Below are 15,290 nucleotides of genomic sequence, written 5' to 3'. Positions count from 1 at the left end.
CTCCTAGAACAAAAGTTCATCTCGGCCTCGTTGCTCTGTTCAGTTTTTACGCATTGTCAGGGTAAGGCCATTGTGTGTCGTGAAAAAAAAAAAATCATCCTGCTTAGGAATATCCCATGTTGGATGAAGACAGATGAAAAGGAAGGCAAGAGAGAGAGAAAAAAAAATTTTCATCCCGCACGGGAGAAAGTGACAGGAAAGAAAAACTGTTTGTGAGCTTATGTGTGTGTTCTGTATTGTGATGTTGTATTTGGGCATTCTGGCTACCTGGACGACCGCCTCCAGGTACTCGTCCCTAGCAGGAGGGCAAGATCTTCCCTACTAACTGCACGCCCTCCTCCCTGGGGAACTAGTAGTAGTAGTAGTGGCAGTGGCATGTGATGCAAGAAAGCAAGTGTATGAGCTTATGCAGCATCAGCCAAAAAAAAAAGTTTCCCAGGGAGGAAAGAAAAACTTGTATAAGATGAAGAGAGGGAAGGAGAAAAGAAAGAGGAGAAGCACTATCCCGGCCCAGGGAAGCCCCAATCCAGGATGGATTTCTAGAACAACACAAGAAAAAAAAAAATAAAAAAAAATATAATAAAATAAAATAAATAAATAATAATAAATAAAATAAATGAAAGTTAGCGCTCTGGACCTTTGACAATCTCTTGGCCTTCTCCTCACCAAAAGGGTATTTTTTATTTTTCTCTCTCTCTCTCTCCAGGGTCGGACTAGAAAGGGTGGACTCCCTCCCCTAAGGAGTTTTTTCCCCTCAAGTGAAAGAAAGGAATTGGAAATTTCATGAAAATGAACCCTGTTTTTCTTCATTCGGTGAACGGCTACTCTGTCAGCGCAAGAGAAGTGAAATTACATTTGCAGCTCAGAATGGAATTCCAACATTGAAACACATGACATTTTATGGTGAATTTTTCAGGCGTTGCGTGATAATGAAAATTCAAATTTTCTCTGAAAATTTTTTGATGGTATCAAATGCATATCAAGGAAATATTGAAGTATTCAATAACAATTACTTACAATTTCCCAATCCCTCACTACGAGTAACGGATTGTTCTCACAATCTGTTACTAGCTGCGCATTTTTTTTTTTTTTTTCCGTTTGTACACCAGGTGAGATGCATGTGAAGTTCCTTCGATATCAGTTTTCGAAGTTTATAACGCAGCTATGAATAGTAATATTTTCTTGAAATTTCATAAGAAGATCAAATATACATCCATGAAACTGCTGTTCCGATTTAGTCCTCTAGAAACAATTACAATAAAGCGAACTTTTTTTTTTTTTTTATGCGCATTGTAGTGATCAGTTTTATGACAGTTTTTTTCTTTCCGTTTCCAGTATAGCTTCCAGTAGATGAATTTCCTTGATTTTTTTTAGTAGATAATACATATTGAAGAAAGGAAATGCAATATTTTAGTTTTTCAAAACCAATTCGTTGCAATTCTTTTGTACAACAATTACGAAAAGCAGTAAAGCAAACTGTTGTGAAAGAGCCATGCAAATTAGTGTTCGCAAGTAATGATGCTCAACTGTTTGTTTTCCACGAAAGTTGTTTACAGTTTCATTTTCTCCTTGGTAATGCTAATGACGTAAGCTTGACCAGTCAATTATCTCTCTACGTGCGTTGATTCGTTTTAGCCAGAGGCGCCGAGCTGACACGCAAATTTTTGAACTAATGCTGTAACGCATTTTATTTTCAAAGCTTGGATCTTGTTTTGCCGACATCAAAATTTAATAAATTGAAATGTGATCACACATTTTTGCTGTTTTAGAGTGAATTAATAGTTTTTGCTCAGCGCTAAAGGTAGGAAATCAAAGAATATACTTCTGTTTATGTATATTGAGAGTTTCAATTTTGTAAATTGAGTAGAAATTATGGAAATTATTAGTTTTCTTCGGAGGGAGCAACTTTCGAGTTAGGGTTAAAAATTAGACAAAAACAGGGCGGACTTAGACCGGGTTAAATTTATTCAAACCACCCACCTCTACCATATCAGATTGAAATTTATTCCAAAAATCAGTTGTTGGAACAAACTAGTCCAACAATTCTATCCAGATGTGCAAAAATCTTCTATCTAGCAACCATCTTTCCTCAGTATAAATTTATTCAATCCATTTAAAGCCTTAAAATCTCAATCAGGTCTCCTTGCATGTGCCTAGTTTACAGACCGTGCAGGTTGCAGAACTGCAGTAGTTCTTGGTAAGAGTACCCTTTTGTGCCCTTGACTAATGTTTACCCTTCTGTGCACTTGTTGCAACAGATCTACATGCTTCCAGTCCTGCAGTACTTGGGTGCATCTTAAACATTACCTTATATAATGAAAGCTGCTTAATTTCTCTACATCTTGTTGCAATAGCATATCCTGCCAACCTTTTTCATTGGAGAATTATGATATTAAACTTGATATGCCTTCATGAATATTGTTAATATATATTAAAAAAAAAAGAAAGGGGACCTAGCATTGAACCCTGACAAACTCCACTAATAGCTTTAGTCCATGGAGAACAGTGCCCAATAATGACTGCTCTGTCTTCTGCCGCTCAACATATCCTTATCCACAGAGGTTACTTGCCCCTAATGCTACTCTGCTCCAATTTATATAGTTTTTCATGGGGAACAGTATCAAAAGCTTTACCAAAATCTTAGTGTATGATGTCAAATTATTTTCTGCACTCAGTTACTTGGTGGCTGTGTCATGGCAACTAATCAGATTGGTTAGGCAAGATCACTCCTTAATCAAATCAGTAGCACAACTCACCAAATTTCCAGTGGAGAATCTGTTTTTTTTTAAACTATTTGATTCTTCTCAATCTATAGGCCTATATAATCTCAATTTATAGGCTAATGACTCTGATGAGTATAATAAGGAACTGTACAGGGAAATAGAGTGGGCCAGTAAATCAGAGAGTCTTATAATGGGAGATTTTAATTTCCCAGATATTGACTGGAATTTGGGGGCTGGTTACTCACACACTAGCAGGGCTTTTGTGGATTTATTGGATGATTGTTTTCTACATCAGCATGTTCGGGAGGCAACTAGAGGGAGTAATACTCTTGATTTGATTATCAGCAGTGATTCTTCATGCATTAAGAATCTGCAGATAAATGAACCACTAGGTGGCAGTGATCACAGTGTGCTGAAGTGGGATTTACTCAAAGAGGTAACTACCATTAGGGGTAAAGGGAAGGGTTATTGCTTCCGTAAAGGCAACTATGATGGACTGAGACAGTATTTAAATTCTATACAGTGGGACCAACTGATGATGTTACCAACAGCAAATTCAAAATGGGAAGCATTCAAAGAACTTATCTTGGAAGCTACTAGGCTTTACATACCAACTAAGAAATATTGTTCAAGGTTTAGGCCAAAATGGATGTCAGATGAACTAATGAGGCATATGGCAGAGAAGAAAAATGCATGGGATACTTACAAATTAACACATGACACAGAAGCCTATGATAGATACAAGTTGATATGCAACCAAGTTACAAAGGAGGTTAGGCAGGCGAAGGCAGATTACGAGAAATCCTTGGCAAGGGATGCAAAGAAAAACAGCAAAGAGTTCTTTACTTATGTAAACTCTAGAAGGAAGGGGATGAATCAGATTGGTCCACTTGATATTGATGGGCCAACTGTTGATGATCCTGCTCAGGTAGCTAACAAACTAAATGAATATTTTGCATCGACATTCACACATGAGGAGTTATTCAGCAAGGGGAATGCCAGAGGTGTATTCAACTCTAGCAGTAAGCTACAGAATCTTGAAATAACTGGGAGTAAAGTGGAGGAGAAACTGTTGAAGATAAACACAAGAAAGGCACCCGGGGTGGATGGGATCTATCTAGTTATATTAAAGGAGGCAGCAAAGGAAGTAAGCAAACAATTAGCCATAATTATGAGAGCTTCCTTGGACTCAGGGGAGGTACCCATAGACTGGAAATGTGCAAATGTGACCCCAATTCACAAAGGAGGATCAAAAGCTGACACAAGTAATTATAGACCTGTGAGCTTAACTTCTGTTCCAGGAAAATTAATGGAGGCACTGGTTAAAGAAGCACTGCAGGATCATTTAGACAAGACTTCAGTTATAGCTCAGACACAGCATGGTTTTGTTAAGGGGAAGTCTTGCCTGACCAACTTGATTGGATACTATGATGCAGTCACAAAAGAACTGGATGCAGGGAATAACTTTGATATTATATACTTGGATCTTAGAAAGGCTTTTGATACTGTTGCACATGGAAGACTGCTACACAAATTGGAGCAGTGTGACATTGGAGGCAAATTGCTGCTATGGATAAAGGGGTGGTTGAGGGGGAGAAGACAGAGAGTGGTAATCAATGGACACTGCTCATCGTGGACTAATGTTATTAGTGGAGTCCCTCAGGGCTCAGTGTTGGGTCCATTATTGTTTTCTGTATTTATAAATGATATTGATGATGGTATATCAAGCTTAATGTCCAAGTTTGCAGATGATACAAAGGTTGGCAGGGTTGTCAAGGACACTACTGACACTATGCTGCTGCAACAGGATCTGGAAAGGTTGAGCAGATGGGCTGAGAGGTGGCAAATGAAGTTTAACATTGACAAATGTAAAGTACTACACATGGGAAACAGCAACCCCAGAGCAACGTATCAACTCTGTGGTACTACACTGACAGTGGTAGAGAATGAAAGGGACTTGGGGGTGGTTGTGCAGGCAGATATGAAGTTCTCTGAGCAGTGCAGACGAGAAGCAGTGTTGCAAGAGTAGCTCATGGAGTATTGTCAATGATATACAGGAATTTTTCCAGCAGGGATAAGGAGGTGATTATTCCATTGTATAAGGCAATGGTCAGGCCACACCTAGAGTACTGTATACAGGTCTGGAGGCCTCATTTCAAGAAGGATGTAGAGCTGCTGGAACGAGTGCAGAGAAGGGCAACAAGATTAGTGAATGGAACAAAGGGGTGCTCTTACGAAGAAAGGCTTAAGTTTTGCAAATTACAGTGTCTGGAGACTAGGCACCAGCGAGGTGATCTGATAGAGGTGTATAAAGCCTTGAATGGTTTAAGCATGCTCAATGCTGATGGGATTCTTCCTCTAGCTCAGAAAAATCACCTGAGAGGGCATAAATTCAAATTGAGGAAAGACAGATGTAGGATAGACGTGAGGAAATTTGCCTTTAGCCAGCGGGTGGTTGGTTGGTGGAAGACTTCCATCCCTTGTGGTGGAGGTTGATAGCCTAAATAAGTTTAGGGCTCAGCTGGACAGGTATTTGGAACGAACAGAGGGGTGAAGTGGAAGTGGGTTTTTTTTTTTTTTTTTTTTTGGCTGATGCTGCATAAGCTTGCTTTCTTGCATCAAATGCCTCTACTAATGCTAATGCTAATGGCAAATATCTGGGCCCAACAAAAATGGTTCAAACTCCAGAGTTGATTGAAAAGGTGTGGGAAATCATTACTACTAATGACCAATGTTCAACTCTCTGAATGCTTTCAGAAGGTCTGTGCATTAATAAAGAAACCATTCAACAAATAATAACCCAGGATTTGGAGAAAACAAAGATCTGCACATGTTCTGTTCCATATTCATTAACAGACAGTCAATAACAGGCACAAGTTGAATGAAAACAAACCCATTTGTTGAATGAAACAAGTTGAATGAAAACAAACCACTGAAAACAAACCCATCTTCCTGATCATCTTGCTAGGAATGTAGTTATAAGGCAATCACAGCACAAATTTGTTAATTAAAGATCTTGTCTAACCAGTCTGATTAGCTACTATGACATAGTCACAAAGTAACTGGATGTAAAAAAATAATTCTGACATCATATACTTAGTTTTCAGTAAAGCTTTTGATACTGTGCCATGTGAAACACTGCTGTACAAATTGGAGCATTAAGTGCTGGATAAAGGGATAGTTGAATAGCAGGAGATGAAAGTAGTAAAGTGCACACTGTTGCAACTACCATAAACATTACTACACCAGCAGATGTTTTTAAAATTTCCCATTTACAACAAATTTGCTTTCAGACCTTCTCAGAACACAAATTTACATTAAATTAGAAATCAACCAGTATTTGGAATTTCAGCCAATGGCATTAATTTTCATCCCTTCCAAAATTTAGTATAAGTGAAAGTGAAAATATTTCAGATAGCGAACATCATGAAAACAATTTTCATGATCCAAGCTTTTGGCCTAAAATATTAATGGATAAAATTAGAATTAAAATAGGGCCAACTGAAATTGAAAATTTTAATTTTCCTTTGGATAATAATAACAGATCATTTTCTACAGTATATTTTCACAAAACATTAAGTAATAGAGAAAAAATTCATAGTTGTTCAGTATATTCAAAGTCAAAAAATTCTGTGTATTGTTTTCATTGTAAAATTTTTAATAATAATATTAATGCTAAGATTATTATTATATTTAATACCACTCATATTCCATATATAATTAATAATATAGGTTATTACGCTATTCACCTAAACTACTATACATTAAGGTGATGTTTCAGGTATCTTACCGATACCCATCGTCAAGACTATTCTGTTGGGGGAACAGAAAACAGAAAGGGTTACAAATTTGAATATATAACAATATTACAATCACCAATATTACAATTACAATTATACGATTCTAAGGTATTAAGTTTAAATTACTGTTACAATAGAAACCAGATATTAAATTAGATAAATCTAGTTAAATACAAAAAGATTAAATGCTCTTCAATTAATTCTCTTCAGTTATAATTAATGTAATTGTAACATTAATTGTAATTGTAATATTGGTGATTGTAATACTGGTTAACTATTTTGACAGGGTCACTCAAGAGCTGGATTTAGGGAATAATTTCGACATTGTTTATTTGGATTTCAGCAAAGCATTTGACTCAGTCCTATATGAGTGGTTACTTTATAAGCTGAAACAGGGTTGGAATTACAGGGAAAATCTTTAGATGGATAGCTGGATGGCTTCAGAGCAGGAGGCAGCGGGTTGTGATAAACGATTATTCCTCAGATTGGGTTGATGAAAGATCAGTATTAGGACCACTGTTGTTTTTGATTTTCATAAATGACATAGATGAAGGGATAGAGGGCGTGATGTCTAAATTTGCAGATGATGTGAAGATTAGTAGAGTAGTTAATGACCACCGCCAAGCAGAGCTTCTTCAGTGTGACCTAGATAGACTTCAGGGATGGTAAAAAAAAATGGTAGCTATGCTTTAAGCCAGCCAAGTGTATGGTATTACAGCTGAGGACAGTAACCCCAAAATAACTTATGCGCTTGGTGGAACTGAACTAAAGCCAGCAGTGGAGGAAAGGGACTTGGGTGTTACGATGCAGTCAGATATGAAGTTCTCCGAGCATTGTAGACAGGTTGCAAGGAAGGCACAGGGTGTCCTATCGATAATTTATCGAACAGTTGCTAATAGAGATAAGGACATCATAATCCCATTATATAAGGCTATCGCTAGACCACACTTGGAATACTGTGTTCAAGTATGGAGACTGCACCTAAAGAATGACAGTCTTTCTTGAAGGGATCAAAGATGGGTAACTCGGCTAGTGAGATCAGCAAAAGGGCATCTATATTAGGAAACACTTCAAATATCTGTGTTGCAGAGCTTGGGAACTAGGCACCATAGAGGAGACTTGATTGAGGTGTTTAAGCCTCTGAGAGGCATAAGTAAATGAATGAGGGTAGTACTGAACTATGAAGTAAAATTCATAGTTGTTCAGTATATGCAAAGTTAAAAAATTCTGTTTATTGTTTTTGTTGTTAAATTTTTAATAATAATATTAATGCTAAGATTATTACTATAATTAATACCACTCATATACCAAATGTAATTAATAATATAGGTTATTAAGTTAGATGAAATTTTCACGGTTATAAATGATTCTAGAACTAAGGGCCATATTTCAAGTTACAGGAAGAAGATGTTTAGAATGGATTGCAGGAAGTGAATTTTCTTATTATTTTATTTTTATTATATCTATTTTATTATTTTTTTCTGGCTGGTGCATCATAAGCCATAGGCTTCCTTGCACCATGTTGCCACTGCTAATACTAATCCTACTAATACTATATCCCAGAATAACATATCAATTGGGCAGTACCACACTGAAGGTGACAGAGAACAAAAAGACATTCTCTGAGCAGTGCAGACAGGCTGTAGATAGGCTTATGGGATTCTGTCAATGACATACAAGATTTTCCAAGCAGGGACAAGGTGATGTAATGGTTAGCAGCAGTTTCATTACTGCATACAAGTCTGGGGAAGCCTCATTTTAGGAAAGAAGTAGATCTGTTGGAATGAATTCAAAGAGTAGCAGTAGGATTAATCAGGGGCACAACAGGATATGCTTACCAAGAAAGATATGAGTTCTGTAAATTGCAGCATGTGGGAATTAGCTGCCTTCAAGGAGACCTGATTGAAGTTTTTAAAGCTTTCAGTAGAGTCAGTAAACTAAATGCTGATGGCATCCTTCCTTACTCTTTTTCAGATGGTGTGCAGAAGAGGACATAAATTAAATTGAAAACAGTTGCTTGTAGGATAGATGTAAGAAAATTTGCTTTCAGCCAGATGCGACAGAGCTTTCAGGTTATAGCACATAGGTCAAAGTACACATTAATAGGAGTTGTAGAAGTTGCAGCCAGTCACTGTCCAGAAACCAGAAGACTTGACTACTGTTTGGCAGTCAACCAGTTGGTGTCTGATTGGTGCATTGGCCAGTCATATCTAATGATGGACTTAATTGAATGATATTCATAATCAAATGATCAATAATCGATTATTTCAGTAATCAAAATAATTGATTATGAGAAAATTAGTCAATTATGAAATTAACAATAATTGAAATAATCAATTATGACATTTTAAAAATAAATTACATGCAAATTAGTTTGCATAGGATAAAAAAACAAAAAAACAGCAGTTGAGGGACTTGATCGTGTTATCGAAACTTAAGTGCTCTTTCCACTCAGTCACATACACATGCATTTTCCCTCTCCTCAATAATTATGATGTTTATCTTTAAGGTCGTGTTTTTTCTTTTTTTCTATTATTGATTTGCTGTATAATCAGTTATGATTGTTTTGATGACCTTTTTGAACCGGGATTAAAAATTATGAAGTTTAGTCATGCTGAATTGGGGAAAGGAGGGAAGAGACATTTTTTGGGCTTTATTCTATGGCTGAATTATTCAGTCGCTGGTAAAGGTTGCTTGATAAAAATATCTGTTTTTTTTTTTTTTTTTTTTCCCCTTCAAATTGGAAGAAAATGAGCATGACACACATATGCATTATGACACAGTTAATATGTTATTCTCCATAATCAATTATTTTTAATTTTGATTATAATAATCGATTATGCCCAAAAATTATATCACTAGTCATATCACAAACAGTTTTATTGACAGTTACAGACATGCTGCTTCAGTAAACTACATCCATATGTAGTGTAGCAATAAAAGGTTCCCTTAGTCAACTCTTTCTGAAAATTTCTTGTGTTGATTTTTTATTTCTGCACTGGCCTTATCAAAATTTTACAAAATTTTGATAAGGCCAGTGCAGAAATAAAAAAAAAGTAATGATAATGCAACTTGTAAGAAATGAGCACATGTATAATTGATATAACAGAAACTGGAATTGTCAGCTGCTGTGTACTCTAATATAAGTCTGGAGGTTGGCACTGAGAAACATTATGGATTGGAATAGTAACAGCTGGTAACAGAATGAATTTTACACTGAACCAAATACAAACTTCCCTATAACGAATTCGATAAATCCAGCAAAAAAATTCGTTATAGAGAAATTTCGTTATACAGAGAATATCTTTTTATTAGAAATTGTTATTTAATTAGAAAATGAATGTACATTTATTTTTAATGTATTTTACTTCAAAAGCACTTATTTAAATTAAGTTTACACAATTTTTGCCGAAATTTAAGTATCACAAATTAAAAAAATCTGTAATTTTCATTTGCACAGTACAATTAAAAAATGTCTGATTCTCAAAGAAAACCTCATATTTGTTCAGAGCGTTAAAAACATTATCAGGAACATTTTCACAAAACTGTAGACCCCATACAAACTGTTAATCATTTCTTCGCGAGTTGGCTTTTCTACGGGTTGTTCTGATGTGTCTTCAGCGTCATCGTTAATTTCTTCATGATCATGGTCGCATCTAACACTGTTCAGCAGTATTTCATCTTCATTTGGATGTTCTGTTGTAGTCAGATCTTGATCTACATAAACATAACTATCCAGTGTTATTTCATTTTCGATGTTTCCGGACAATTCTAATAATGTCCAAAAGTTTTTCAGTTGTAAAAGGGGTAGTTCATCTTGTTTGTCCAGTTGTTGTTCGACTTCTGTATTCAATGCAAATCCCGTTTTCAAAAAACAATTTTGAATAGTGTATTCAGTGACATCGTATGTCCATACTTTTGCCAGTTCAGAGATGCAATCTCTAAGGTTAATTGTAACCTCCAAGTTTCTATTTTCTGATAACGCATTGACAATCTTAATTATTATTCTCTTTCGATAATGAAATTTAAAATTTTCAATAATGCCTTGGTCCATTGGCTGGAGTTTTGACGTCATGTTTGGTGGTAAAAACAACAACTTCACATTTTTAAGTTTGGCAGAAATATTGGCAGGATGTGCCGGACAGTTGTCAGTTACCAACACGATTTTCATTTTTCTTTTGTTATACGCTTATCTAGTTTTAATATCCATTCTTCAAAAATATTACTTGTCATCCATGCTTTTTTATTAAAGGTGTAGTCAACTTCCAAAGATTTTGTGCCTCTAAAACATCTTGGGTTTTTTGATATTCCGACGACCAAAAGTCTTAATTTTTCACTTCCTGTCATATTTGCTCCAACTAGCACAGTGATTCTTTCTTTGCTTTGTTTTCCGTCAAAACATTTATCATCCTTAAAAGCAAGTGTTCTATTCGGTAAACATTTAAAGAATAAACCCATTTCTTCAGTATTAGAAACATCCTTACGCTCATATTCTTCCAAAATCTGGTATTGTTCCTCCAACCGTTGCAATCTTCTTCACTTACATTAACACTTTCTCCACAAATAACCTTTTCCACAATTCTGTGACGCTTCTTAAATTTATCTAGCCACCCAGTGCTCGCATTAAATTCTTTATGTCCAAGGGACTGTGCAAATTTCAGAGCTTTTGCTTAATTATTGGGATATTCTTTTTACGTGTCATTTGCACCCATTTTAGAACGGCTTTATCAACATCTTTGTATATACACAACTTAATTCGCTTTTTGTCTGTTCCTCCTTCAATTGCATTTAAAATTGATTCTCGATTTTTTAAAATCGTAGATAAGCTGCTTGCAGGTATGCCATATTTCTCTGCAATATCTTTTTTCTTAAAACCTTTGTCAATGTCATGAAGAATCTTTACTTTATCATTAATACTTAAACACTTTCTCTTTGACATTGTTTCCGCAATTGTAAAAATTACTCTACTGCAGCTCTTGGCGATACATACACCACAAACTTCGCTGCGCTGGCCATATAGTGAATTGTTAGTACTGCCTACTCAATGATGTTCGCTTGCCAATTCAACAGTATCACATGAATTTTTCTATCAATCACTTTGAAGAAATATACAACTTTCATTGGAAGTTGAATACACCTTTAATAAAAAAGCATGGATGACAAGTGATATCTTTGAAGACTGGATATTAAAATTAGACAAGCGTATAACAAAAGAAAAAAGGAAAATCATGTTGGTAATATATACACAAAATAAAATTTATGATTAATGTATGCTGTATATTACTTTTCAGAAAAAATAAATAAAAATACAAGAGCATATAGCCTATGTGATTAATGACAAATTGTTCTAAAAGAATGAAATTAAAAAAAAAAAAAAACAAGGTGCAATGTTTTCCTGAAAAAAAATTTCAGGAAATCCATCTACTGGGAGTTCAGTTAGATGAGAATGGACATATCATATAATGATTGACAGGAAGGTCACATGGTACAGTTGAAGTGAGAAGCGAATGTCACTCGGTAGGCATTACTAAAAACCGACTATGTTAGCATTCTATGTATTGCTGCCACAGCACGCTAAAGACTTACCACAGCGAATTTCATTTTCCCCTGAGCCAACATCAATTTACAAATCTACCCTATTTATTGTAAAGTTTATGACCACTTTTAAGAAAACCCATTTGGTTTTATAACTGTAACAAAAATGAAACAAAGACCCTTCTACGGGCGTCAATGGCCACAAGTATTCACTAAAAGGATGATTAATTCCAGATGCTAATGCGCAATTTTGGAGGGAAGGAGGCCGTATATTTGAGTGGCTATTTAGCAGTAAATGCTTGAAAATCTTCAAAAATGCTTTTACTAATTTTTTTAAAAATTTGTTATAGAGAGACTAACACTTTGCTATATGGGGTTAATTTTACATGCAATTTTGTTCCAAGGTGCAGTGTTTTTCGAAAAAATTCATAATATAGAGAAATTCATTAAATAGAAGTTTGTAATAGAGAAGTTCCACTGTACATGAACATAACTTCATGGATACGAGACTGATTTTCTTCACTACTGCTAGCTTCACTAGCTGCTGACTGCAGCAGTCAGTATCTATTTCACACAGATAGTTGGGAAGTGAAACCTTGTAAAACACTTGTAGGTCACAAAAAACTATAAATGAAATATATGGAAATAATGAACTATAAATGAAATAAATATATTAATAAAATACATATACTGTATTTTATTCAACAATGTAGAGATTGTGTATTTTACTTTCTAAGATTATAGAGTATAAGAAAAAACATGTTTTGGCAACTAAATAAAACTACATTATTTTATATTTTTTTATTAAGATATATGAATATTATATTATAATTCATTTTTCAGCATATCTTTAATTAGACTATATTATAAAGGCCTGACGTAGCCCAGTGGTCAGGAGCGAGAGTGCATAGCACGCGTTCCTTGAGTGGACCGGGGTTCAAGCCCGTGACTACTAAATACGATAAATATTTGTATTGACTTACGATTTACTGTAAACTCTTCTGACTTGGTTGTCGTGCCGGAGTATAAACAGAAAATTTTTATTTATTACCTGAAAACTAACAGCATTGAAATTCAGAGGTTGCTCGTTTTGGGCGTCACATCTGTACTGAGACAATTTGGAAAGAGTTGGCAAAGGGGTCCTTTTATCATTTAGGAAAACTTTGCCATTGCTTTCTAAATCAGTTTGTTTGCTAATATCAAACACAATATAATATCATTTATTTTGTGGCCATTTGGCTGACATAATTAGAAAAAAAAATAAAAAATTAAAGGCTCTTAAATTTCTGGTTCTTTACATGATTAAGTTTTATTATGTATATGTGGAGTATAATTTTAAATAAACTGCTGAACTCTGTGCATCAGAGTTTAACAATTTACTGCCCAATTGTGCTATACCATAAGTTTGATTGACATCAGAAAATGTGCTATTGCAGGAAGATACTTGAAAGTGTTTAGTAGTGATGAAATATTGTAATGTGAAGTATGATAATTATGAATGGGACTTTATACTTATATTCTAATTATTCAAATGATGCATAGCTCCTCCATCTATGAATAGTGGAAACTTATTCTTTATATCCTGAAAAAGGCCTCTGAGGTTGGGAAAATTCATATTTTAGTATTAAATCAGCTCACACCAACCATAAGAATAAGCATTTACTGTAACTAGAATATTTATTTACATATTAAAATAAAATAAATATTTACAAAAAACTGCTATTATATTAAATATACATGTAAAAACATTAAAACTGTGATAAAATCCTTGAGATAAAATACACTAAAATAAACCGGATTAAAAGCGATAAAAACGATAAAAATCTCTGGAGCTTTCGGAAGCTTGCGCTCCCTTCCTCAGCAGTAACAAAACTTCCTATATATGGACGTGCTGCAGGAAGTTTTGTTACTGCTGAGGAAGGGAGCGCAAGCTTCCGAAAGCTCCAGAGATTTTTATCGTTTTTATCGCTTTTAATCCGGTTTATTTTAGTGTATTTTATCTCAAGGATTTTATCACAGTTTTAATGTTTTTACATGTATATTTAATATAATAGCAGTTTTTTGTAAATATTTATTTTATTTTAATATGTAAATAAATATTCTAGTTACAGTAAATGCTTATTCTTATGGTTGGTGTGAGCTGATTTAATACTAAAATATTATTCTTTATTCTGCTGAAAATTATACATTTTAGTAATGTATAGTGAAATAAGTAACTAATTAAATATGAAATGGTTCAAAAAAGATATCATAAAGGATCCTAATTATAAGAGGCTGTTGAATTTGTAATGCTTCAGCACCCACTTTCAAGGAATTTAGTTTGTATTGTTATTCGGTAGCACTGTCACCCTATGTGCTTCTAGTAGGCAAAATGAAATTTGCTGCCCTAAATGTTGAATACTGATAAACATTAAACAATCATTAAACAATTGAATACTGATAAACATTAAATATCAAAAAAATTTTCCACCCTCCTGAACTGCCATCTGTATGCTAGTTTTTTTTTTATTCTATTATGGTAGGTACAATTAAGACGATATGCTCAAGATCACCCAAATCCAGAGAGGGATCTGTATCAATGGCATCTTGGCAGCAAGTTCTCCTGTAGCAGCATAGAAGGCCTGGTAACATTAGGCGAACAAGGAGAATCAATTGAGATTAAAGTTCGAGGACCATCTTACATGAGATCAGAGAGGTTAGTAAATTTTAGCTATGGATATGATTATTAATACATGTATGTATTAATACATGTATTGCTGATGCTATCGAGGCAGTGTTGGGTCGGAACACTGCTAGCGTGGGGGGATACAAGGACTAATAGATTAACAGTAGCCACTGGCAGAGGTGAAAGTGATTCTTGCACTGCTTCTATTGGAATGAGCAGAAGCCTGGAAAACAAGATGCAGAATATTTCAGAGACTGCTGGGAGTCATTGCGGTACAAGTAAACACATGGGTTGTGTTAGGATAGCTAAGAATAGGAACAGGTGCATGTATACTTGTGTGTACACCAATGCTAGGAGTTTGGTAAATAAATTTGATGAATTTGAGGTATTGCTCAAAGCATCAAAGGCGGATATTGTTGGGATATCAGAGACATGGTGTCACACAGATATGAGGAATCCAGAACTGGAATTTGGGGAGTACAATATGTACAGAAAGGATAGACAGAACAGGAAAGGAGGAGGGGTTATGCTATTAGTTAAGAAACACATAAAATCCAAGGAAGTGAA

The 15,290-nt window shown here is 34.9% G+C and overlaps 1 protein-coding gene across 1 annotated transcript in view; it reads left to right on the top strand.

The window, feature by feature from the left end:
- The window catches only part of LOC150083332 (death-associated protein kinase 1-like), a 574,715-nt gene that overhangs the window by 543,292 nt on the left and 16,133 nt on the right, over nt 1-15,290 (top strand). Inside the window, exon 27 of the mRNA XM_090377188.1 lies at nt 14,581-14,753. Coding sequence (XP_090233314.1) covers nt 14,581-14,753 — 173 coding nt within the window. The remainder of the gene's footprint in view (nt 1-14,580; nt 14,754-15,290) is intronic.

The sequence above is a fragment of the Mastigoproctus giganteus genome, chromosome 7 (genome assembly GCF_048544385.1).
Source record: "Mastigoproctus giganteus isolate SK-2022 chromosome 7, ASM4854438v1, whole genome shotgun sequence".
NCBI lineage: Eukaryota > Metazoa > Arthropoda > Arachnida > Uropygi > Thelyphonidae > Mastigoproctus > Mastigoproctus giganteus.
This window is presented reverse-complemented; position numbering and strand designations above follow the sequence as displayed.